Raw genomic sequence first — 23,680 nt, forward strand, 5'->3', positions numbered from 1 at the left:
GGACTAAATGGTGAATGGAAGCACTCCTACTGAAGGAAAGTAGGTCTAAAGTCCAGGGGTGGCTGTCAGAGAACAGGGTCCTCGCTTCCCAGAGCCTTTTCCTTTTTTGCTTTTCTTCCATGAAAGGTAGAAGTCCATAAAAGAGAGGCACCCATGACAAGCCCATTGTTAAAAAATTACAAGCTCTATCCCTTTCCCTCCAATGAAATTGTTCACTTGAGAGTTGTGAAAATAAATGAAGCATTTTGAAGTTTACTGAACTTGTCTGATTTTATTTAAACATTTTTTAGATACAACTGGGATGTGCTTTTAAACTCTTAGCTGTGATTCTGTACAAATACATAATATTGAACTGATTCTATATTCATATGATTCCATGAGTGAATAACAAATAAAAGGAATACACAGTAAAATGTACCAGAACAGGACATTCCTAGGAAAATTCCATATGTGGAGTGTGAAGTTGCTATGAGGATGCAATAGGTAGGAATTAATCTGACTCATTGTAAACATCTACAGTTCGGAAGGCTTCATCTTAGTTACTCCTCTGGGGCTTTCCCCAACTTTGGACACTTTAAACATTCAGCTGGACAGGGTGCCAGGCCATCTTGTCTAAACTGTGCTTTTGCCAAGAAAGGTTGGATCAGATGAACCTTGCAGTCCTTTCCACCTGGTATTATATAATATGATTCTGTGATTCTATGATCTGCTGCCAATGGTGGACAGGGTGTGTGATTCCTCTTCTAGAAATTAATTCCTATAGTTGGTCAGATGAATTGTTCCCTAGAAATGCCTGATATTCTGTAGACACAAGGAGGGGTATGTAGACAGTATCTTTCTTCTGTCTCCTGTGTTCAAGATTTGTAACAGGAGTGTGTATCTTGAAAGCTTTAGATTTCTCAGCTTCAGTAAACTGAGTGTTGATACCTTATTGGTATGAGAACAGGGGAAGAGACAGAACGTTAACAGGGTAAGTAAAAATGATAAGTCTGTCTTTAAAAATATGCCTGCAATGTTATCCCACAGGTTTTACAGTGTCTGGTTCTGGAAACTAAAGTTACTGCTAGCAGAAATGAAATTGCTTATACAAAGAACTTTAGGCTTAGAATAATATCGTAGTTGCAGTGGGGGCTTCATCAGTTTTTAGGACCTCACTGGTATCCCTTGTCACAAGAGGCTTTAATAGGATTTGGATGTAGCACAATATTAATAAGCTTAAGGGACTAAGTACAAATCAATTTACTGCTGCTTGTTCATAGAAAGCTGAAATTAAAGTTACGGGAGATGGGACCTGAGGGAAATATAGCAGAACCTCACCAATTTGCACTAATGATTGGTATACCCCCTTGTGAATGACTGAAATTAGAGTGTTAGTGTGGAAATGAACAAACACAATAAAAATAAAAAGACAGGTTCCCTCTGTGAACATAGCTTTTTTCATTTATCCTGACAACTGTATTTAGTTTAAATGCATGAGAGACCTTTAATGGAATACCAGCAAATGCATCGTAGTATGTTCTGTAAAAATAAAGGGTCAGCTGGTATGAGCTAGCAGGGCTCAAATCAAAGGTGATACACTATTTTTTGTATTAAATTACAATGTTGGCCCAATGAATAATGAAAAATATCAGAGGCTGACTTTGCTGCTGGACTGTTAGGTATTATGTCTTAAAATGAGGAAATGGATGGGGGTGGTACTCCTCACTGTATGGTTTATGCTCATTATCTCATCTCATTATCTTGCCAATATCCCCTCTGGGAACACATTTCCCACTGGCCTAATTAACACTAATTGTGCTGCTCCTGTTGTCTTGTCAGCAAAGTAAGGGTTTTGCAAAATGCAAGGCATCAACCAACCTGCTGTTTTAATTCTAATGGTGCTGCTTTGTATGGTCTACTACTTACCTCCAATAACAGCCACATCTGTTCCAGCTGTGGGGCTCTCGATGTCTCCCTCTACAAATAGATTAAAACATACAAAAGTTAGTTAAAGAAAAAGGAATTGGATCGTATGTAATAGCAATGACTAGACTGGTGGTGGTGTATTATTTTAACCTCTGAAACTTGGAACTTAAACAACACCTCTTGTTAGCAAAAGACATTTATGAAACATCTCATTAGAATTAGGTGTACTGTAACAGCTTTCTGTCACCATAACACTGGAAAATAAATATCTAGCACATTATGCAAGCTATCATGGCCCTCAGGGAAACACCTACTGTTTATTATGAGCAGTTACCTGTAACATCCTCCAGTGAATGATTAAATTAAGAGTGTTAAGGTACTGTGATTACTCTCAGAAAGCCAGTTCTGGGGAAAAAGTGTTAGTGCCAATTTATTTTCCCATTTATGGCTCTTCAGAGTCTGGTCTAGATCTTTATTTGATGCAAATTAATCTGGCTCTATCGATTTCAATTAGTATTTATTTATCTGCAATATCCTGTTTTTAATCTTAGCATTTGTTTTCTTTTAAGCCTACATTTGGAATGAAGGGGGGCCTGTGATACGTACATGGTACAAAACACAGTTGTCACTTAGAATAAGTCTGAATTCAGCGCTGATAAATCAAATTACATTCTTTACTGGATTATAAATTATAAAAAAGATAACTTTGCAATTTAAATGCAAAAGAGAAGTACCTTCAAGTCCTTTTAAGAAGTAAGAAATTTCTATGAAAAGTTGCAAGCTGCTCAAAAGGCAGTTAGAATTTGAATTTTGATCTTAATTATAGCACTTACTAAAAATATCTAAAACAACAAATGAATAACTAATGCACTTTAAAGGGGAGAGAAAAAACCACCACCTCCCCCAAAATTCAAACCAGTGTGGATTTTTCTCTCCTTATTATCTGATATAGACCTTCAGTGAAAGTAAATTCATATAGACAAGATTTTTTCCGCTACCTTCTCTGTAGTTGATCAGGGCACAATTTGGGGTCTTGTTTTCTGCTCCTTATTTCATGCTATTGGTACGAGCTAACTTAGTCCTGAATTATGTGGATGTCTGAGAAGGTGATGAACTCCTGGAGTTTTTTCATGCTAGGTTTATGGCTGGAAACTCCTTTCTTTATTATAATGCTATTTATACAATTGTAAATTATATTGGTTTCCAAAAAAAAGGAAAATAGCTTTACGTGAGGCCTTTTGGTTTTTTTTTTTTTCATTTCATTTTGGTAAATATAATGGATATCTGTCTTTTCTTTCACTAAATCTGTGATAGATGATACAAGGATGAGACACTATCAGCAGTTTTCTCCTTACTCGTGTCCGGTCTCTTATATCAAACAGCAATAAACAGAGGAGAGCTGAGGTTAAAAGGACACCTCTGTTCCCAAACATGGAATATGCTTGTTCTGGAAAGCAGGAGTCTTTTCCTCTTGCCCAGAGATACTTCCCATATTTTCTTCCAGCTATATACTGATGGAAAGACTGAGCACGCCTTGTGTAATTTAAAAACTCTAATTATGTCTACGTCCATTCAAAACCCATGTGCCTAAGAAGAGATTAATTGCTTCAAGGTCAAACTGTTCTGTACCTCTTTCTACGCTAAATATATGCTGCATGCCAAAAAAGCAGGCTCCTCTACAGCAATCAAATACTTGAAGGTGTGAATTCTAAAGTGCTTCCCTAGCCACACAGCTTGCTTCCAAACATTAGCTCCAGATCAAATCATCATCCCTTTAATTATAAAAAGGTATGCACGTAACTCTTTGCTCTTTTCTGTCGTTCCCAGGTGCCTCTCAGGTTCAGATAACAAGCAGGTGTCTTATCTCTAGTACTTGCCATCAAAGTGCTTTTTGATAATGGATTACAGTATCATCACTTTGCAGAAAAGTTTTCATTTTCATCCTGTACTTTCTGAGTTTTCAGAATAAGGCTGGACACATCTTGAGCTACCACATAGCTGGCACTGATCTATTATGCTGATGATGCTGTGCCATTTAGCAATTATGATGTGGTTTAATTCACCACAGTTCCCATTTTACTGCAAGCATGAGAGTCAGGCTTCTCGGTGTGTTGACTTTTTACCACAGAAAGTGCTTGTTGCCCTCTCAGCTGGCCTTTTGCTTTGTCACCCAGAGGGCCAGGACACTGCAGCTACCACCAATGACCAGAAGAATCTGGACTTTGCTCCCCAGATAGTTTTCAGAACAAGGAAGATAGAGGGGAGAGAGAGAGACCCTCAATGCCTGTCTCACAGTCTTTGAAATTTTACTTTGTCTAAAAATATCTATGTGATGCATGGCAATATCACAATATTGCTAGACGGGAAGAAGGTATCAGTGTCATTCAAAATTCAAGCAGTATCAGCCTTCATGAAACATGACTGAGGAAAATGCAAAGCATGTATTCATGAAATGAAGCCATCTTCCTAGAGTAAGGGTGAGGCAACAGTCACTATCAGACAGAAATCCATGCTTGGCCAGGAGCCTCAGCATGTTCTGTTTAACTTCAGCTCAGTATATGTGAGAAATTCATTGCATTACTGCAGAAATAAATCTTCACTTTCTGAGGCAGAAAAGAAATGGCTGTAGGCTTTGGCCTTCTTCTACCTTCTTTATTCTGCTCTTCTTTGTGTGCAGAACACTCAGAGGTCTGTGTTTCAGTAACTGCTGTTGCACCTCTTTTCGTTATTTTCTGTTGTTTCAAGGAAATCTTTTGTGTTATCTACTGCTAAATTGTCCTTGCAAAACTTCCTCTCACTGTTACACTGGCCCTTATCCATAGCTACAATCTGATCCTGAAAGTATTTAGACAGTGTTGTTGGTTGGTGCTATTGGTTACCATGATATGCAAAAATCAAAAGATTGTGGGAAAACTTGTTTTTCGTAAAATCTTTGGCCATCAGAATGACTTGACTACATCAAGAATAGAACACACAAATCAAATTGCCTGTTGCTGGAAAGTATGTTAAGAGCTAGAATGAAGAGAAAGAAATGCCTTTGTGCCATGACCTGAAATTCATCAAGTTCTAGTTCTGCCTATAAAGTTATAGATAAGGAATTTTGCATTAGGATGACAATTTCTACCTGTCTCATTCTCATCAATCAAATCACGCTGAGAAGGCAGCAGCCTTGGAAAACCCCAGGCATACTGGCTTAAATACTGTAAGCAGATCTCTAGCTTTGTACTTCAAAGATTAAAAGCCAGTACAACTATCTTTTATGTTAATACAGACAGTGGTGAGTTTTTCCTGCTAAATTTGTCAGTAAATTTGTTAAACCACCTCCTCTAAGTGTGATTTTTCAATAAACTCGATTTTTATTAATTTTGATAATTTTTCCTAGTTTACACCGATGCCATTCCATTTTGGCTGAGGAAAACTTGTTTGAAAGAGGCAGGTCCAGCAGTGAAAATGTCTGTTCGAGGCTCAGCACTCTACTTGTTTTGCCCTGCCCTTCTCCTGATAGTTGCAATGAGCCTTTATTGTACTTTGAGCTGCTAAAAGACATAAGTAACTTCCTGCTCAGAATTTATGATACTGGCTTGAAAATAGAGCCACAGAATTATAGAATGGTTTGAGTTGGAAGGGACCTTAAAGATCATCCATTTCCAACCGCCCTGCCATAGGTGGGAACATCTTCCACTAGATCAAGTTGCTCAAAGCCTCATTCAGCCTGGCCTTAAACACCTCCAGGACAGGGTATCTCACTTCTCTAGACAACTTGTTCCAGTGCCTCACCATGCATTTTTTCATTTGTCCTTTCTTTCATATCTGAGCTTCATTTGAGTCTTACTTTCCAGACCTTCTCTACAATACTAAAGACAAATGTGCTTTGTAGATGAAAACTGAAATGTTGGCATGATTTTGTATCATCAGGAAGCAGGTCTTTAAGGAAAACATGAAGTATTATGAGAATCCTGATAAAGATGCAAGACTTGTCAGTGCACTACTTTAGAAGTGTTACCATCAAGACATCCTAACTGACAAGCCTTTCAACTTATGTGGTGATGGTAAGGAGCATATTTGTTCTCAAAATACTTTCTCCCATCCAGAATAGGAAGCACAGATTTTAAATCCTGCTACTTGCAGAACTTGTTATGGAGAAAGGCAGGAAAAAAGGCATGAAAAGAGAACTATCCCTGCAAAGGGATCCCCATTTGTCACATTATCCTACAGGACAGATCTAATCTACTGCAGCAAACTACCAAATATCTGCTGTGCAATCTACAAGGGCAATTTGATGGGATAGCATAGACCTCATCCCAAACTTCTTGGTCTCTCTCATTTCCTGAGATAAAATGCCAAACTAAAGCTGAACAAGAGCTAACTGCCAAGTGGTGCTGAATACAGAAAGAAAAGCCCAAGAGTGCAGCTTACTTTGCCATGATTTCCTTGCAGCTGTGGGTGATACTGATGTTTTAGAGTCAATGAGTCAGTCTGAGTGAGTATAGAGATATCTATATGTGATAAGCAGCTTTTACAACACAGTTTTCAAAGCCACCCACCACCAGTAAGGCAGCATTGCTCCTGCTACTGACTTTCAGGATTTTCCTGCCCACAAGCTTGTGCTTTTGATTCTTAGCAACATAAGCCATCCCTTATCATAATGCTCCGTTGCTGCCTGCTTGTGGTTACAATCTCAGATGAAGCCTTGGCTGCTAAATTACACTCAAGTGAGTCTCTAAGTGCTTTCTTGGCCAACCTATTTTCCCTCTTGATGTGCCTTTCTTTACATAAGAAGTGTCTGAAATTCATTCAAAGCCTGTGAATGATGAGCTGAGCTCCTTAGGGCTGTGGTTTCCTTCTTAGGGCTTAGGTGTGCAGATGAAGAAATGCACTGTAAGATTTCATCTTTAACCAGCTCAACTAACCACACTTTGAAAAACAGTGCTGCTAGTGGGACTTTTCCAGGTAAGGAAATGGAGGTATGTATGGACTTGCTTTGTAGAACCACCCCAAATATTAACCACATTGTTGCAGGAAGTTAGGTGTAAGTAGTCTGTAAGCTAAAATGTGTCTTTAGAATTTAACTATTAAATGTTTACTGGTTTTCTCTTAAAATTGGTACTATCTATCTGCGCACTTCCAGTAACAAGGCAGATATTCAAACTGAATAACATCAGGTTCATTATTCAGACCAGATATAAACGCAATTCAGAGAAGGATTTTTCCTCTGCATTCATTTTCTTTTCATACATTCATACATATGAAAGAGCATTTTAAACATAACTGGAGATTAATGAAATACAGTGTCATAGATTCATAGAATCACAGAATCATAGAATCATAGATGGTTTGGGTTGGAAGGGACCTTAAACATCATGTAATTCGAAGGCCTGGCCTTGAATACGTCTAGGGATGGGACACCCACAACTCCCCTGGGCAATCTGTTCCAGTGTCTCACCACCCACATCATGAAGAATTTCTTCCTGCTGCCTACTCTAAATCTTCCCCATTCCAATTTAAAGCCATTCCTCCTCATCCTATCATGATCTGCCTTTGTAAAAAGTCCCTCCACTGCTTTCTTGTACACTCCCTTCAGGGACTAGAAGGTCACTATAAGGTCTGCCTGGATTCTTCTCTTCTCCAGGCTGAACAATTCCAACTTTTTCAGCCTATCCTCATAGCAGAGGTGCTCCAGCTCTCGGATCATCTTTGCAGTCCTCCTCTGGACCGTTCCAACAGTTCCATAAACTTCATATGTTGGGGATTCCAGAACTGGACACAGTAGTCTAGGTGGAGTTTCACAAGAGCTGAGTAGAGGGGCAGAATTACCTCCTTCGACCAGCTGGCCAAGCTTCTTTTGATGCAGTCCAGGATACTGTTGGCTTTCTGGGCTGCGAGAACACATTGCTGGCTCATGTCAAGTTTCTCATCAACCAGCACCCTAAGTCCTTCTCAGCAGAGCTGCTCAAATCATGTAGTCTCCAATCTTGTATTGAAACCATGGATTGCCTTGATCCAGGTGTAGGACCTTGCACCTGGCTTTGTTGAACTGCATGAGATTCACAGAGGCCCAATTCTCCAGCTCGTCCAGGTTCCTCTGGAAGACATCCTGTCTTTCTGATGTGAAAATTGTACCATTCAGCTTGTTGTCATCTGCAAACTTGCTGAGGGTGCACACGATCTTGCTGTCTATGTCATCGATGAAAATCTTAAACAGCACTGGTCCCAGTATGGACCCCTGAGGGACACTACTTGTCATGGATCTCTATCTGGACATTGAGTCATCAGTAATGCTGAGTCTAGTAAATTATTGTCTATTTTTTGGTTTGGGTTACTTGACTTGCCACACCATACCATATTTTGCCATATTTTAAAGAGTTGTAATTTTGAAGCAAGATTACCTTTTACATAAAGAATTTAGGCAGGGTTTCAAAAATACTTAGCACTGATCTAATTGCTTCCACTGAAGACAATAGTAAGGTATTTGATTGGGTTCAGTAAAATGTTACAAACATCTGAAAGCATTGCAGAGTTGACCAGGAAGCTTTTGTAATTGTTAAAAAAATGTACTGTAATATAATTTTTGCAAAATTCTATTTTTTTAATACGATGTATATTAAAATGTTTTTTAAAAATATTAATTTCCTAGGGTGTCTTTTTCTCCTTTGTATGCTTTTCTGCAGTCACAATTCCTCTTGACTGTAAAAGCAGATCTTAATGTGTCCCCATTGTCCTCACTAACGCAAGACTTTACATTTAGTATGGAAGAAATAATGAAGTCTTAACATCTCCATTGTTTATGCAACTGTGGTATGTCCTTCTTGCCCTTTGGTTTATGTTTGTGCCTTGCCAACACATTGCATTCATGAGAAAATCATTAATCTATTAACCTTAGTGTAGCGATTTAATTTACAAGCTATAGTTAGAACTGGTTCACTGCCGATGCATGTGTAAAAATGGGCTGAACAACTTCTGAAAAGTTCGTGTTAAAAATATTCTAATTGCTCAAGCTGCTCTCTGGCCTGTGTTACCATATCAGATGCATTCCACTGAGGCCTTTCTGGATTAAAAAAAAAGTGTCATTACCTATTCTAATATTTGCCAGTAAGTGTGTGTTACCCTGCCAGAGCTGGCATATCTTATCCCAAAGGGTCATCAGCGTGAACCCATCATTTTGACATATTCTGCTGAAAAAGTCATCACCGTCTCCCATTAGATAATGAAACACATCAAGGCTGTTCTTTCAAAATTAAGGAACAGTTTCTCATCTGTCAATCTGGATAGAACACAGACTAATTTGGCTTCCATTTATATACTAAATTATTATAAGGATAATAATGGTGACATACAACAACAACTACATGATCTTGTGGGTAAGTAAATGGACTGTGATCCAAATGTAAGGTAAATCATACAGATGAAAAATATCTACAAAATTAAAATGCACTGGGCCTAATCCTCTTGCTATCCTAGCTAGCAGGTATTATACTTTCTCATTCATTCTGAGAAGGCAAAATCCAGCCCATTCAATTAAAATAAAGGTCTGTTCAAGATGTCTTACACTTTGTAATGCAGTGAGGATAAAAGGACGTTGTGAAATTATTTTAATGAGATTAGGATTGCCGCATAATTTTAGCAGTTTACATTTGATTCTGATAGACAGTGTCAGCAAAATATTTTTATATCATTATACAATGTTATAAAATACATAAGAAGAAATATGATTTCCAATGTCTGGGGGAGTAACGGTTCCACTCACACAATTTTTCCTTCTTTTGAGATGCTGAATTGCACTTGTTTTAGGGAAAATCAAAAAAGAAGTCAGCTTGTCAAAAAATAATCATGATATCCCTTAATAAGAAGAAGAAGGAAAAAATGTTCATGAAATTTTGGAAATTAATTTTAGGTGAAAAATAACAAGGATACTTTAAAACTGAACAGATATTTTATGTTTTGAAATAAAAAATTTAGCTAAAAAATTACAAAAGAGAAGAAAATTGTCTTTTAAAAGATTACATGATCTAAAGAAAATACAGATCTTTTTTAGTTAAATAAAACTTTTTTGTTTATCCTCCCCAAGGACTCAAAAAACCCTTAATTCCCCTTTCACTTCAAATAACATATTATTTTTTTTTACTTGCACTAAGTAGCAACATACATTAAAGTACTTAGCTCCTTAGCTCAGGGTGGCTGAATACCAACTACTGATTCTAATGGCAATTAAGTAAAGTGCATCCAGTAAGAGCATTAAAATGGCAATCTCCTCTTAAAAGTATTGTCAATGTTACAACCTCAAAGCTCCCATACAGCACAGTACTTGAAAGGGAGCTTATTGTAGGTGCATGCCTCCTCTGGTAACATAATTAATGTGACCTGTGTAGTCACACTGATGTATATACACAGTAAAAAAATAAAATTACAAGAGAAATTCAGATGGGTGCCTGCTGTTTATAACATCAGGAAGGATGAGAAGATTTGAGGGTGGGCAGAAGAAACCCAGAGCAGACAAGAAGTGAGAAAAAGCAACTGCCTCTACTAGCTGTGGAGCTCCTTAGCAAGTGGGCAATGAAGCTTACAAAAGGATGCTGTTGCTATCTTGTATTTAGAGACAGGATGTGGGAAGCCATTAAGGTCAATCCAGTGGTAGTCTTGCTGGCTATGTATATTGGCCATGCTGTACTCCTATGGGACTTTTTGATGTCTGAAGAGTAAACACTGCCTTCTTATCATACAAAGGGTGCATGAAGTGTGTAGACCTGGAAGAAGTTCTAATGGTTTTAAAAATCGCTGCATGTGGCGACTTGCAAGTTGTGCTCTGTTTTGTCTGACTCATATCACTGCAAAAAGCTCCTTACTTTTCCCTGGAGATATGTTAATGCAACCAGGTCACCATTTACATTTTTCTTCCATAACCACCAAAGTCAGCTTATGCTCCAAATGTGCAACATCTTGCTGGGGAAGATAAATTGACCTGTTATTGCTTCATTAAAGAAGGAGTGACAAATGGGGTATGACTCAATCCATAAGGTACAGTCCATGATAAGGATTTTTTCTGCATATGTTCCGCCTCCTCCTCCTTCCCCCCTCTTCATTGCAATAGTGTACTCATTTTGAGGGCTTTTTAATTGGGAAGGTTTTGAAAGAAACACTAAATATCCAGTGAATCTGCCAAATTATTTCTACGTGACTTTCCTCCAAAGCTGACGACTTCAAGTTCTAGTCATTTTTGCTGAATCAAAATGGGAATAAAACAGCTGTTTGCACATTTACTGAGATCAAAGCTAAATGAAAAATAGACACTGGCTTAATTGATTAACCATGGCAAATGATCACAGGTAATCAAAGGAGCTGACTATGGATATAGTGAAAGACCATCTGACAAGCTGTAACTGACACTTGTAATTCTTGAAAAATAATGCATGAAAGAAACACACCTCATTGACCTAAACTTTTCATGTTAGAAATGTAAGTATAAAAATTTAAGCCAGAACCTTTCTGTGGAAAGTCAAAGGCCAAGAGGTCTTGGAGGACATGAGAATTCCTTCCCAACCCCTTGCATACGTGGTTATATAGAGAGCTACTGTGGAAGACAGCCAGTGTATGCTGGGAATGGGATTTAGAGGGTAGAGACACAAATCCAAAAGCAAGAGTGTTTCACTGGCTCTGTTGCTGGCAGAAAACTTGTTTTAATGAACACTGATATGAAAGAAACATGGTCTTTATTATATTAAGGCTCATAAATATTTATTCATCATTTTCACATGAAAAAGATTGAACTTGTGCTTAAATTACAGGTGACAGGAACAAATTGCAGGAGATGTCATCTAGAAATGACCTGGAACTTGGTGAAAGCATGCAGTTATGCACAAAGATTCTATCCTGACAATTCAAAGAACGTAATGTTAGGCTACTAGCTTTAGAAAAGTATAATAATTTTCCCAACAAGGGTAGGTTTCTTCCTTTATGTCTCATTCCCACTACTAACATTTTGTAGCAAAAGAGTCCAATAGGAGACAATTCTTGGAAAGCGGAGCTCTTTGTGCTCCATCCCCTAGCTTATTTGATACGAATTGTATTCAGCTACATCCAGCTCATACGCTGGTGCTTGCCTAAGGCACTATCTACTAAGCATTGCAAGCAGAAATGTCAGGACATTTAGCATATGCTCTTTAGGGACAGAGAGATCTTTCCTGGAGCACTGATGAGATTAATATTATTAATGGAGATATCTGAAGTGGAAACAATCTTCCAAATGCTTTAAAGAGTGAGCATATTAAACAATGAAAATAAAACATATTGAAACACCTTAAAAACTTGCGAGGCAAATAGTAGCTCAGGGCAACAACATTTCTCATTTTCCAAGGATTCTGCAATGAATATGAAGTTTTCTTTTGCATATCTTTTCTACTTAAAAAGAAAAAGCCCATTTCATTATCTGATAAGCCTTTATGTATCAGTCCAAGCTATCTGAATTGAGTTGAGCAATTTTAGTAAAACAGCTTTACCTTCAATCATTCCTCAGAGCAATCCTAGACAGATTGTGCAATAATTGTTAAAAAGGGGTGGTGGTGGGGAATGTCTCACTTGTCAATTTTTGTTTGGACCAGCATTGGGCATTATTTGGCAAATAGCATATTGAATGCATTAACAGAATTGAGCATGAGAAAATCTCCACGGAAGCCACATTATGGAAGTGTTTCAGCACAGGACTTACATTGTTGTGGGATTCATGAAAAACTCATTAGTAATGTTTCTCTCTTTTAATAAAACATGAATAGTAAGCACCATGTAGGTGGAGAGGTAATAACCAGCCTGGCAAGATATTTGACTACTAAAAGGAGTCTGTGACCTAAACTGTCTCCACTGTGCAGGTGCTGCACAGAGGATACTAGCTGGCAATTGGAATAGCTGACTTTTGGAGCTGCCTTCCAACTGGAACTCCTCTCCTCTCCTCTCCTCTCCTCTCCTCTCCTCTCCTCTCCTCTCCTCTCCTCTCCTCTCCTCTCCTCTCCTCTCCTCTCCTCTCCTCTCCTCTCCTCTCCTCTCCTCTCCTCTCCTCTCCTCTCCTCTCCTCTCCTCTCCTCTCCTCTCCTCTCCTCTCCTCTCCTCTCCTCTCCTCTCCTCTCCTCTCCTCTCCTCTCCTCTCCTCTCCTCTCCTCTCCTCTCCTCTCCTCTCCTCTCCTCTCCTCGCCTCTCCTCTCCTCGCCTCTCCTCTCCTCGCCTCTCCTCTCCTCGCCTCGCCTCTCCTCGCCTCGCCTCTCCTCGCCTCGCCTCGCCTCGCCTCGCCTCGCCTCGCCTCGCCTCGCCTCGCCTCGCCTCGCCTCGCCTCGCCTCGCCTCGCCTCGCCTCGCCTCGCCTCGCCTCGCCTCGCCTCGCCTTTTCACAGAGCTTTCAATGTGCATGGCTCAGAAGGACTACATCTTTCCTATAGGTGCTTAAATAATGCCTTGCACTTTGCTTTTGCCTGCTCAGTTGCAGTCATTTTTATACAAGCAACCTTATTTTTCCAAAATTTAATGCTATTACATTCCTAACTAGAAAAGGACTCAATCTCCTGATAAGGAGTCCTTTTTTGTCTTACTGCTCACTTGGAGAGCTCTCTGTATACAAATGTTGATTTTCACACAACCAGTAGGAAGATAATAATTTCTGAGGCTTCTGCTTCTCTTTAAAATCTGGTTGAAACTGGTCAGAGGATCCAAAAGTTATTGATGGGAAGTGACAGATGGACGAACAGATGATCAAGCAGACACATACTCAGCAATAACACATAAGACTAATTTCAATAGGAAACTGGACTAAAAACAAAAGTAGTAGTGAGCTCTTAGATAATATTCATATTTTGGTCACCAGTTTAAAAATACCTTTTTATTTTTTGTGATAATTTCAAAACTTGTAGAACATGTCCTAAGTGATTCAAACAGCAAAGCAGAAAACCAAAAGGACATTGCTAAGATTTTTTTCAGCTTCTTTTCTTGGTCAGAATGCTACATTTTTACAGTTTGGACTATATTTTAAATCTTTAAAGCCAGATTCAGCTTAGACAGTCCTGGCAATTTCAATGGAGGATTAATGTGTCTCATTAAGGAAAGAAATATGGTCTAGCACTTTTCAATAGCAACAAATGCTTGCTACAGCACTTCTCTGATCAACATATATTTGACTTACTGTAAAGCTTTTGAGCTGGTCCTTTCCAAAATGTGTGAAATATACGTGCAGGAAAGCTGAGAATGTATTGCTATGAATTGAACTGGCTGCTGCATTCCAGCAGAAAAGGGCATTCTTGTTCCTAACCCCTTTTCTTTCAAGCTGATCCAGCAGAAAACCAGCCCACCAAAAGGAAAGAGGTGTAAGGTATTTACTTCATGCCAAACTGATCTCAGTCACCATGAGGTCTGACTATAGGTTGATCTGCTAACAACAAGGGGTTTACTAGGTACAGAGAAGGCAAAAAGTAGGAGTGTTCTTGAGGTGGGTGAGGTACATTATAAATTTCCAGTCAGAAAAAAACAGATTCCCCAAAAGAGAAGGACAAGGATAAAACCAGCTGGTTAAAGCTGGAGATTTCCTTCATAGATTGGTCAGAACATAACAGAAAACTCCAGATTTTCAAATGATTTCTTTGAAACATAGTGGCTCTAGAAGGCCATGGAAAAATTTTGGTTTGTTATTTCCTGTGTAAGAATTCATTGGAATGCATTAACATGTAAAGACCCTCTCTAGGCTGTCGAAACAGGGACCCTAGGGCAGAGCTGTTACTCCTATCTCCCTCCCTGCCTGGCAGATACTGCTCTTCCATAGCCAAATCAGCAGCAATCACACTCTGCAGCAGAGCAGCAGCAGCAGTCACTGCTGTCCTATTTACATTGGTATCAAAGCAGGGCACTGTTCCAACACAAAATTAAGTATGCAGGGGTACACATTCAAGGCGGGATTTGCAAAAACTCTCTCTGTTAAACTGCTTCCTCTCCCTTTGAAGCTGGTGGTAGATCTCCCGTGCATTCCAACTGCTCAGCTCAGCCAGTAGTGAAAGCTTTTAAAAACTCTATTTTACGGATACTAGAAACATAATAGAACCAAGGATACATTGGAAAGATCATCATATATAGACTCTGTCCACCGTCTCTGTTTTCCAGCTTCCCAGTTTAATTCACAAGCTGAAATTGCCAAACAGGCTGCAAAAATCTGCTGTCTCAAGCAGTCATGAGAGAGCCTGCAAAATTCTCAAAGCCCTTTCATAACATACCCAAACTATTTGCAATTGCCTACAGAGAAGTATGCTTTGGAACAGCGTCAAAGGTCAATTTATCCCACTGAAACACCTATTAGTATAAAGAGAATGAAAAAAAAAAAAGAACAAACCAATAGTACTAGCACAGTCCTGGAAAATGTGAACTCATAAGTAGAGTTCAGCCAGAGCAGACTCCAATTAAACTTGAACAGCCAAGATATGCACGAGCTTCAGTTTATTTCAGGGAGACTTCTGCAGTACTTCATGTCATGGCAAGGCTTGGACACAAGTATGCATTTGTTACAAGTCAGAAAGGAGAAAAGCCCACATCCCTTTTGCATTTTTTCGTTCTGTCTGCATAAATGGAAAAGAAAACTAAAAGCAGTGGAAAGCCTCTACCGGAAGTGGAAGGCTTTGAAGTGGAAAACTAAAAGCCCATACTATTACAGGGCCTATCTGTCAAATTTAATTCCTACTCCCACAAGTCCTTCTCTGTGCCCCTGTCACCTCTGGAAGACCTAAACACAAAGGCAGAAGCTCTAAGGCTTGTATTTCCAGCCTCTTTGTTCTTGAGAGTCCCTTTAGGAGACAGTAAGCAAGAAGTGTTCTATTAAGCACATGCTTTATAAAGAAGGCCCACACACAGCAGCCTGGATTGATGTCCTTAAAGCCTTCCACTGAAGATTTTTGTCTGACAAGTAGGAGCTCCACTGAATGAGGAGAGCAGAAGGAGTGGCAGACTTTCCCTATCCTACTCGCATTCCCAGACAAGGGCTAGGCATGCTGGCACCCTTGTGCTGCATTTAGTCGCATGGATAGCTTCAGGCAACAGCCTTTACTGTCGCTGGGACTGTCTACTGCACATAGTTGGCTCTGGAGGGGACAAAAGGATAAAGTCCTGGCTACATGCATTTCTTCGTGGCTCCTGGAGGCACTATGGTTACCTAGGGAACAAGGAAGAGGAGCGCCTTGCTCCCTGACACGAGCTGTGCTTTCAGTAATGCCGAGCTCCCAAGGCTGAATTCCTTCAACTACAAGTTAAAGGAACTCATTCAAGAAGGGGGAAGAAGGGGAGGTAAGGTTCAGCCCTGCTAAGTGCTGAGTGTAGATGTGAGCAGGAGGTTAAAGTCTTTCATATGAGAAACTCTGGTAAATGCAAAAGCTTTTATACCCCAAGGCAACCTTTTAAACACAGAAATACTAATTCTGGCTTAAGAATTTCCCATGCCTCAGATCCCTGGATGGTTGTCCTGTGCTTTAACTCTCCATTAGGCATCTGCTACTGGCTCTAGCAGGGAAGACAGAGCATCAGCTCCATGCTTACTATAGCACTTTCATGGGCAAAGCGAAAAAAGAGTTTAAGTCCTGGTTAGGCAAGAACGCCCAGCACCATCAGGATCAAACTTACCTTGGCAATGGCTTCTCATGGATACTGTAGCAGAGGTGGCAGTGTCTCTGGATAATAAAGGATTTTTCTTAAGACTGGTGTAACCTAACAGCCATCTGGTGATGGCCAAGGGGAACACACAGACAGTTCTAGCAATGCCACAACATCTCTTCATTTTGCAATGGCAGTGAAACGAAGGATGGGAAAAATTGGTACCAAATTCCATTAGCTAGAGGATGGATTGGAAATGTCCCAGCAAAGATGGGGATTGAGAAAGACAGATGTATGTGCCCTAGGAGTCAGGAGAGATGATATAACTCTCAGCCATAGCTGGTATGCCATGACTTTGTGCCTGTCAAGGGGCTGGTTTTACATTAAAGAGGAATTTCTTCACTGTGAGAATGGTGAGGCACTGAAACAGCTTGCCCAGGGAAGTTGTGGATGCCCAGTCCCTGGAGGTGTTCAAGGCCAGGTTGGATGGGGCCTTTGGCTGCCTGATCTAGTGAGAGGTGTCCCTGCCCATTGCAGGGGGGTTGGAACTAAATGATCTTTAAGGACCCTTCCAACCCAAACTATTCTATGATTTATGATTCTGTGATTTCTTGCGAGATCTCCCCTCACCCAGGATTACGTCGAGTGTGGGGGAGAAGTATATTCTTAGGGCTATGAATGCTCATGACCACAGACAGCAAGCTGCGACCTTAATGTGCCAAATAGTGGCAAAAAATCAAATGCAAAGTTGAACATCCACATTTATCAGCATCTCCCTGACAGTCTTCCTTCATCCACTCAGGAGTCCTGGGCCTTGCTGTGTGCTGCAGGTAGCAGGGCATGGCCAGGGAGGATTGATCCCTTAGGATTTGAGAACCTCTTCTCAGGTATGAACTGTGAAGGAAATCACTCGTGTGGAAAACAACATGTGCTTGGTGTTACAGTTTCCAAGCCGGTTTTCCTGAGGAAAATACATCATTCTCCTCTGGAATGAATCACAGACACAGGCTTTAATTACAGGACATGTGCCTTCCTCCCTGCACCCCCCAATTACTATTGCAATTTCATATCAGACAGAAATAGGCACCCAGACCTCCAAAGGGAGTAGCTTGTATTTTCCCCTCTGGCCACCTCCAGCAGCTGCTAGCATCTGCAAAGTCCTGGGGCTGGGCTGTACCGTATTTGAAAGGGAGGGAGAATTACCCAGCTATTGGGTATTTAGGTCTGTTAAAAACAGCACACCAGAAGCAGCAACATGGAAGCCACGTTCCCACATCTGCTCTGCTACTGGCCTCTGGAGAATATAGGACACAGGATATGCTTCCTGCTTGGGAAGGCTTGAAGCTGCCTGTGAAAGAAGGCATGACCTTTTCCTTAAAGGAAAGGCAAGTTATAGAGAGGAGGAAGGGAAAGAAGTCTAGGATACATTTATCTTATAAACAGTGTCATGCAGTCATAACTCATCATGTTTTCTCCCCATGTTTAAAGCTGGTTCTTACTTATTTAGCAGTGACGCATTTAAACAGTTAAATCCATCTCTGTCACCCCATTGTTGCTCCAGTCAGTCATGAACCTTCTGACACAAGTCAGATGCTGTAGGGATGAAAGGTTTCATTCATCACAAGCAAAGGAAATAAGAGGAAGTACCTCAAGAAGAGAAGAGCTTGGCTAATGCTCTGTTTCCAGCTCACAGATGGTTATGTCCTTAGGATGCAGAGATTAAGCATCTCCCACAAAACATGCGAGGAGGAAGAAGAGTCTCTGCCTGAGATTCACAGATTTTAATGAATTCCAGAAGGCAAAATCTTTTGCTGAGAAGCAATAGCAAAGTTCAGAGAAATGCAAAAGCATTTATCTCCCTAGTCGCGTTCCTGCCTGCCAAAAGCAGGAGGGGTGATTTACTCCTCCTTGGTACAAAGAGTCCCTTATGGATCGTTAATCCACAGGGAGAATGAGCTCAGGAGCTGCAGACATTTTTTCTTAAAGAACCTTGAATCAGCAGGAAGTATTCTTCAGGAGCATATAGGACCTGTTTATCTTTATTTGCTCCCCACTACCCTCTGCCTTCAATAGTGGTTCCTACAAAAGCTCTAGTTACCACTGATAAATCACTTTGCCTGCATTAAAATCTATGGTAATAGTATATGAGGCTGCCATGAACTAAATCAAGGTATTTGAAGCAGAGTAATACTAAAAAGTAAAGATCTGAAATCAGCAAATTCTGATCCAAAGGCCAAAGAAATCAATACGAGCAATCTGAAGTTTCAGGGTATAGTATGTCAACACCACTGACTTCAGCAATGCAATGATAACTTGCAGCAAGTAAGACATTTCTTGAGAAGCTCTAGAGAAAAGTGAAGGAGGCAGAAATGGTCAACTATTTGTTTACATGCCAGGACCTCGGGTGAGGTAGTTTTCTGTTTATAGCTAGAACTGATCTGAAAACATCCACTGAAAGATATGGTAGGAAAGGGATTAGATGTGGTGTACATCTCTCGTTATTATGTTCTCATTTCTTTAGGAGTAATAAAGATAACCTCATTTGTCTCACTTTGACTCTCTGAAACCACCTGAAACTGTTTCCATAATGCTTCAGTTGCTAAGTGAGAAACATTAAAGACAGGTTATATCTTTTCATGATACAAAAGCATTCACAAAATGCCATTAGTCTGTAGTGGATGACATTTTACACTCTTTACTTTGGTGAAAAAATGTGCAAAAGACAACCACGTTCTTGTACTCAGGCCTCCCAAGAAGCACTCGCTCCATGCTCAGATTTGCCAGGTTCCGTGTAAGTCTTGTAAATTCACAACCTTATTGCTGTAAATGACTCGCAAGATCAGAAATGTGGCTGAAAGCAAAACCACAAAACTGGCTGGCGTCCTTGGGTTTTATGCACTTCTATGTATCTGTGTGTGCACACAGCATCCTTTATTTTTGTCCTTTGTCAAACATTGTGTCATGTAGTAAGGCTTTGACAAGTTGAAAATTATGAAGATTAGAACAATCATGTTTACATGTATTACCACCTGCTACTTCATTTCTTCCTCAGTACTTAAATGTTCAGGAACGTGGCTTTGAAACATGCTACCTTTAATGCACTTAAAAACTCTGCTGGATTTCCAGCTTGCTTTGATCTCCACAGTCTAGAGACTATCTCAGAGAATACAAATAAATATGTTTAGGGGAAAAATCTTTTCAAGGAGAAAGCCCTAAAGTCCTTCCAACTTGCCAGTTGATGTCATATGTAAAGTTGTTTTTTGCATTTTATCTTTATGCTTCAGGAGGCTTAAATTTCTGCCTAGAATGAGCAACCTGATGATGCAACTTGGGAAGACGGATGTGGTCAATGCTCCTTATCATGAGCACTGAAGTGGCAAATAATTATTTGGTGATTTTTTTTTTAGAAAGGAGGTGGAAGGATAGATGATTTCTGTCCTGAGGAACTTCTAGACTAAACAAAGCAAAAGGATATGTTTATGCAATGGAGAAGACTGTATTTTGTTAAGAAGGAATGGGAAGGATATGAGAGGAAAGATGTTAAGAGCTAGGTATTAATCATGATTAGGAAAGACACATTGATGGGAAAGCTGGAAACAAAGGAAAGACTTGACTGACCCAAGCTATGAACAAACCAGCTTTTTTTTCTGGGGACGTACAACAGCATTTTTATTGTCTTTCACCACACAAAGTCACCATGCATCACTGCCTTTACTGTAATGGCTTGGACTTGAAATAACCTCAAATTGTACCCTCTACAGCAAGTAAGTAGAAATGAGAGCTGGCTTCCTGGGTCATGGTGTGGGCTGGTTAACTTGAGAAGGAGGAAGCATAAACTGCAGAGACATGGTAAGGTGGGTGAAGAAGTAAGCAGCATGGGAAAGGTGTTTGGAGGGACCAGATCCATCCAGATCTACAAAAGTAAGACGATGGATAATTTTTCATTTTAAGGATAATTAAGGGTCCTGAAACAAACTGTTGCTTGATCTTTAGGTATGGAGGAAAAGACACCCCTCAGTTGGAGATGGGAAAGTGCCAAAGGCAATCAACAAGGTTACACAAGAATTGGTCCCTTTTCATTAGGTGGACACAGCCTGCACAAGAAGAACCTCCAAAGCACTATCCTCCTCCCTGACCAGGTTTCTCTTGGCTGTGTTGGTGCTAGTTGAAGCCATTCACTCCACTCTTCTTCATGACTGGATCAGGGATAGGATGAGTAATAGGAATAGTGACCGGGTGTGCAGAACAAACCGAGCGGTTTTGAAAAGGAATAAGAAAATCATTACTTCCCCTTTTCCCAAAGCAAAAGGGAAGCTGGAACGGAAGCATGGCTCTCAATGGCAGTTTTGTTTCCTGGTTGGCTCTGCTCAACACCTTATGAAGGTTTTTCCATAGAGATGCAGCCTAATCCTGTGAATATCCCCCTGTTTCCACCAAGGGCTTAATTGCCTTTAATAACTGGTACTGTAGGCTTCTTTAAAACAAAAAAGTCTCCATGAGTTCAGTGAGAGAAAAATTAGATCTCTATGCAACAGATTCCAAAATCGAAGTCCACTGGCATAATTATGGAAATTCAAGAGAGGAAAGCAGTAATGAACTGCCCCAGTAGTATGATCTAGGATGTAAGAAGTGTGTCCCAGGTTGTAAATACAATATCCTGTGTGATGTCAGGAAAGATCTGGAGGGGGGAGGTATTTCATAGCAAGCTGTAAAGATGAGACAGCAAAGAAAAACCAATGGAGAAGAAAAGAAGAAGGGAGATGGAAGAGGGGGCCACTGCCAGAGGAAACAAGTTCTCAGCCCAGGGGATGACAAGGGAAGATTTATGTCTTCCTTGCCTCTGCCTGTCTTCCTTCCCACTGCCAGGACTGTGGAAGGTCCTTTAAATGGAGGAAATGACATTAAACAATTGTGTCTCTCCTACGTTGAGATATGAGTACTTACCTGTGGATTGAGAAATGGGCTGACAGGAAGGATTAGGATGTGCAAAGGATATCTAAACTAGGCAACCTGAGAGGGCAGATGTGAGAAAGAGGTAATGATAGAGATTGGTCTGCTCTCTGAGAGCATCCTTTCATCACAGATACATCAAGAATTTAATTTTCTGTTTACTACGTTGGATAGGACAAAGAGATTGCTCATGCCACTTGAATGAACTGTCAACAGTTAGAAGAACAACTTCTGCTAGGTCATGAGTGCTGGTTATTAAAGCCTCAAGAAACAACAGACTCTACTGAAAATGTAATTTCATATCAAATTTGTAAATTTCTAGCGCTAATAGGTGTTAAGAAAACCTTGAAAGCTGAATTCAACAATATATCCACATAGACCCAAGAAGACAGAAATAAAACACGAAAATTCTGTCTGTCATTTTAAAAGTACCTCAGAATTTTTCAAAACATATGTAAGCTTCCTGAATTCTTGAATGATGGCACTTTCATGATAACTCTTCATAATTCACTAGAAATATTTTCCCTCAACACATTCATACATATAACTTTTTAATCACTTGTGGTTAAGTGATTTGCAGGCCAGTTATTTTACCTAAGGATCATCTGGTTTACTGAAAACTGGTCGTCAAGAGCTGCTTTTTCATCCTTTGTTAAATGACTGAAATTTCTGAAATATTTAAATAGCAGATGAGAAGCATCTTGGTTTTGTCTTAGTAAGAATGCCTTTTTTTTTTTTTTTCCCCTTGAAAGATAGCCAGCTTATTTTTCTGGTGTAAAAAGAACAGATTTGTCTACACAAAAGGATCAAGTTAACCTCGAGTAACAATTCTGTGAAAGCTATTCTGGTATGAATTAATTTTCCCATGACTGCTTAAAGTGGACACAGAATTACACAATATGATTGAATGAAATCTTGAATAAGCTTTCTGTTTCCAAAGGTGGGCAGACATTCTTTAAAGAATAACTTACTTCAGCATGAATAAGCTAAAATGGCCATTTTTTTTTCAGAAAACTGTTCTGAAGATGCAACTACCAAATTCTCCCAGCACAGGTGAACTACTAGAGGAACACAAACCTGAACAAATCTCCTGCCTGCTTGAGTTCAACACTTACAACATTCACTTTGTGAAGAAGAGCGCAGACTTGGTCTTTCCCAGATTGGATTGTCTGCTTTTAAGTAGCCTGATGCATATGGAATGTCTGTTTCCTCTTTGTTTCTTATGTCATTATCACTGTTTTTCTCTGGATCTTTTGTTATGTGGATATGGTCCTGTAATCGTCTCCAGGATGGATTCAGGCAAATAGTATAGATGTTTAAATTCAAAACACGGAGTTATTCAGTGTCTATACTATTATGAGCTGCTACACTCTGACTACATACAGTCAGCAGAAAGACAACTGAATCCAGCACCTGCAAGGGATAGAATCACAGAATTATAGAATTATTAGTTTGGGAAAGACCATTGAGATCACCAAGTCCAGCAGTAAGTTGGATAGTTTGTATAAGGCTATTACACTCACATTTTACTATACCATATAAATGGATATTTTGTAACATCCTTCTTATATATAGCCCACATCATCATCTTCCTTTCTTTCTTGTTACTGAATTTATGCCTCTGCCAAGCCTTCAAAACCTACTCATTTTTTTCTTACTTTTGAAGGCATCTATCATTGGGGCCTACAGGAGAGACAAGGAGGGGCTCTTTATCAGGGAGTGGGGGCAGTGATAGGACAAGGAGTAATGGTTTGAAGCTGAAAGAGGGGAGATTTAGATTAGATATTAGGAAGAAATTTTTTACTGTGAGAGTGGTGACGCACTGGCACAGGTTGCCCGGAGAAGTTGTGGATGCTCGATCCCTGGAGGTGTTCATGGCCAGGTTAGATGAGACTTTGAGCAACCTGATCTAGCGGAAGGTGTCCTTGTCCATGGCGGGGAGGTGGATCTAGATGATCTTTAAGGCCCCTTCCAACCCAAACTGTTATATGATTCTGTGATGATACAAAAAGGGAAACATGATCTTGAGTGTTAGTCTGTGAATAGATATACACCCAGAAGTCTGACTAGTGAAGAGCCCTATAAGTACTGGAGAGGGGTGGTGTGTATATATACGTATGTCTGTGTGTATGAACACATACAGATATACAGTATGTTATATATACATAAGCTCTGTGTGTATATATGTAGGTATATAAAGAAATCAAATCCATTTTCTAGGTTTGATGTCA

General features: G+C 39.9%; 1 protein-coding gene across 1 annotated transcript in view; it reads right to left on the reverse strand.

Annotated features, from left to right (window-relative positions):
* The window catches only part of GYPC (glycophorin C (Gerbich blood group)), a 33,752-nt gene that overhangs the window by 3,695 nt on the left and 6,377 nt on the right, over positions 1–23,680 (reverse strand). The window contains exon 2 of the mRNA XM_069861386.1: positions 1,906–1,956. Coding sequence (XP_069717487.1) covers positions 1,906–1,956 — 51 coding nt within the window. The remainder of the gene's footprint in view (positions 1–1,905; positions 1,957–23,680) is intronic.

The sequence above is a fragment of the Phaenicophaeus curvirostris genome, chromosome 7 (assembly GCF_032191515.1).
Source record: "Phaenicophaeus curvirostris isolate KB17595 chromosome 7, BPBGC_Pcur_1.0, whole genome shotgun sequence".
In the NCBI taxonomy this organism is placed as follows: Eukaryota; Metazoa; Chordata; class Aves; order Cuculiformes; family Cuculidae; genus Phaenicophaeus; species Phaenicophaeus curvirostris.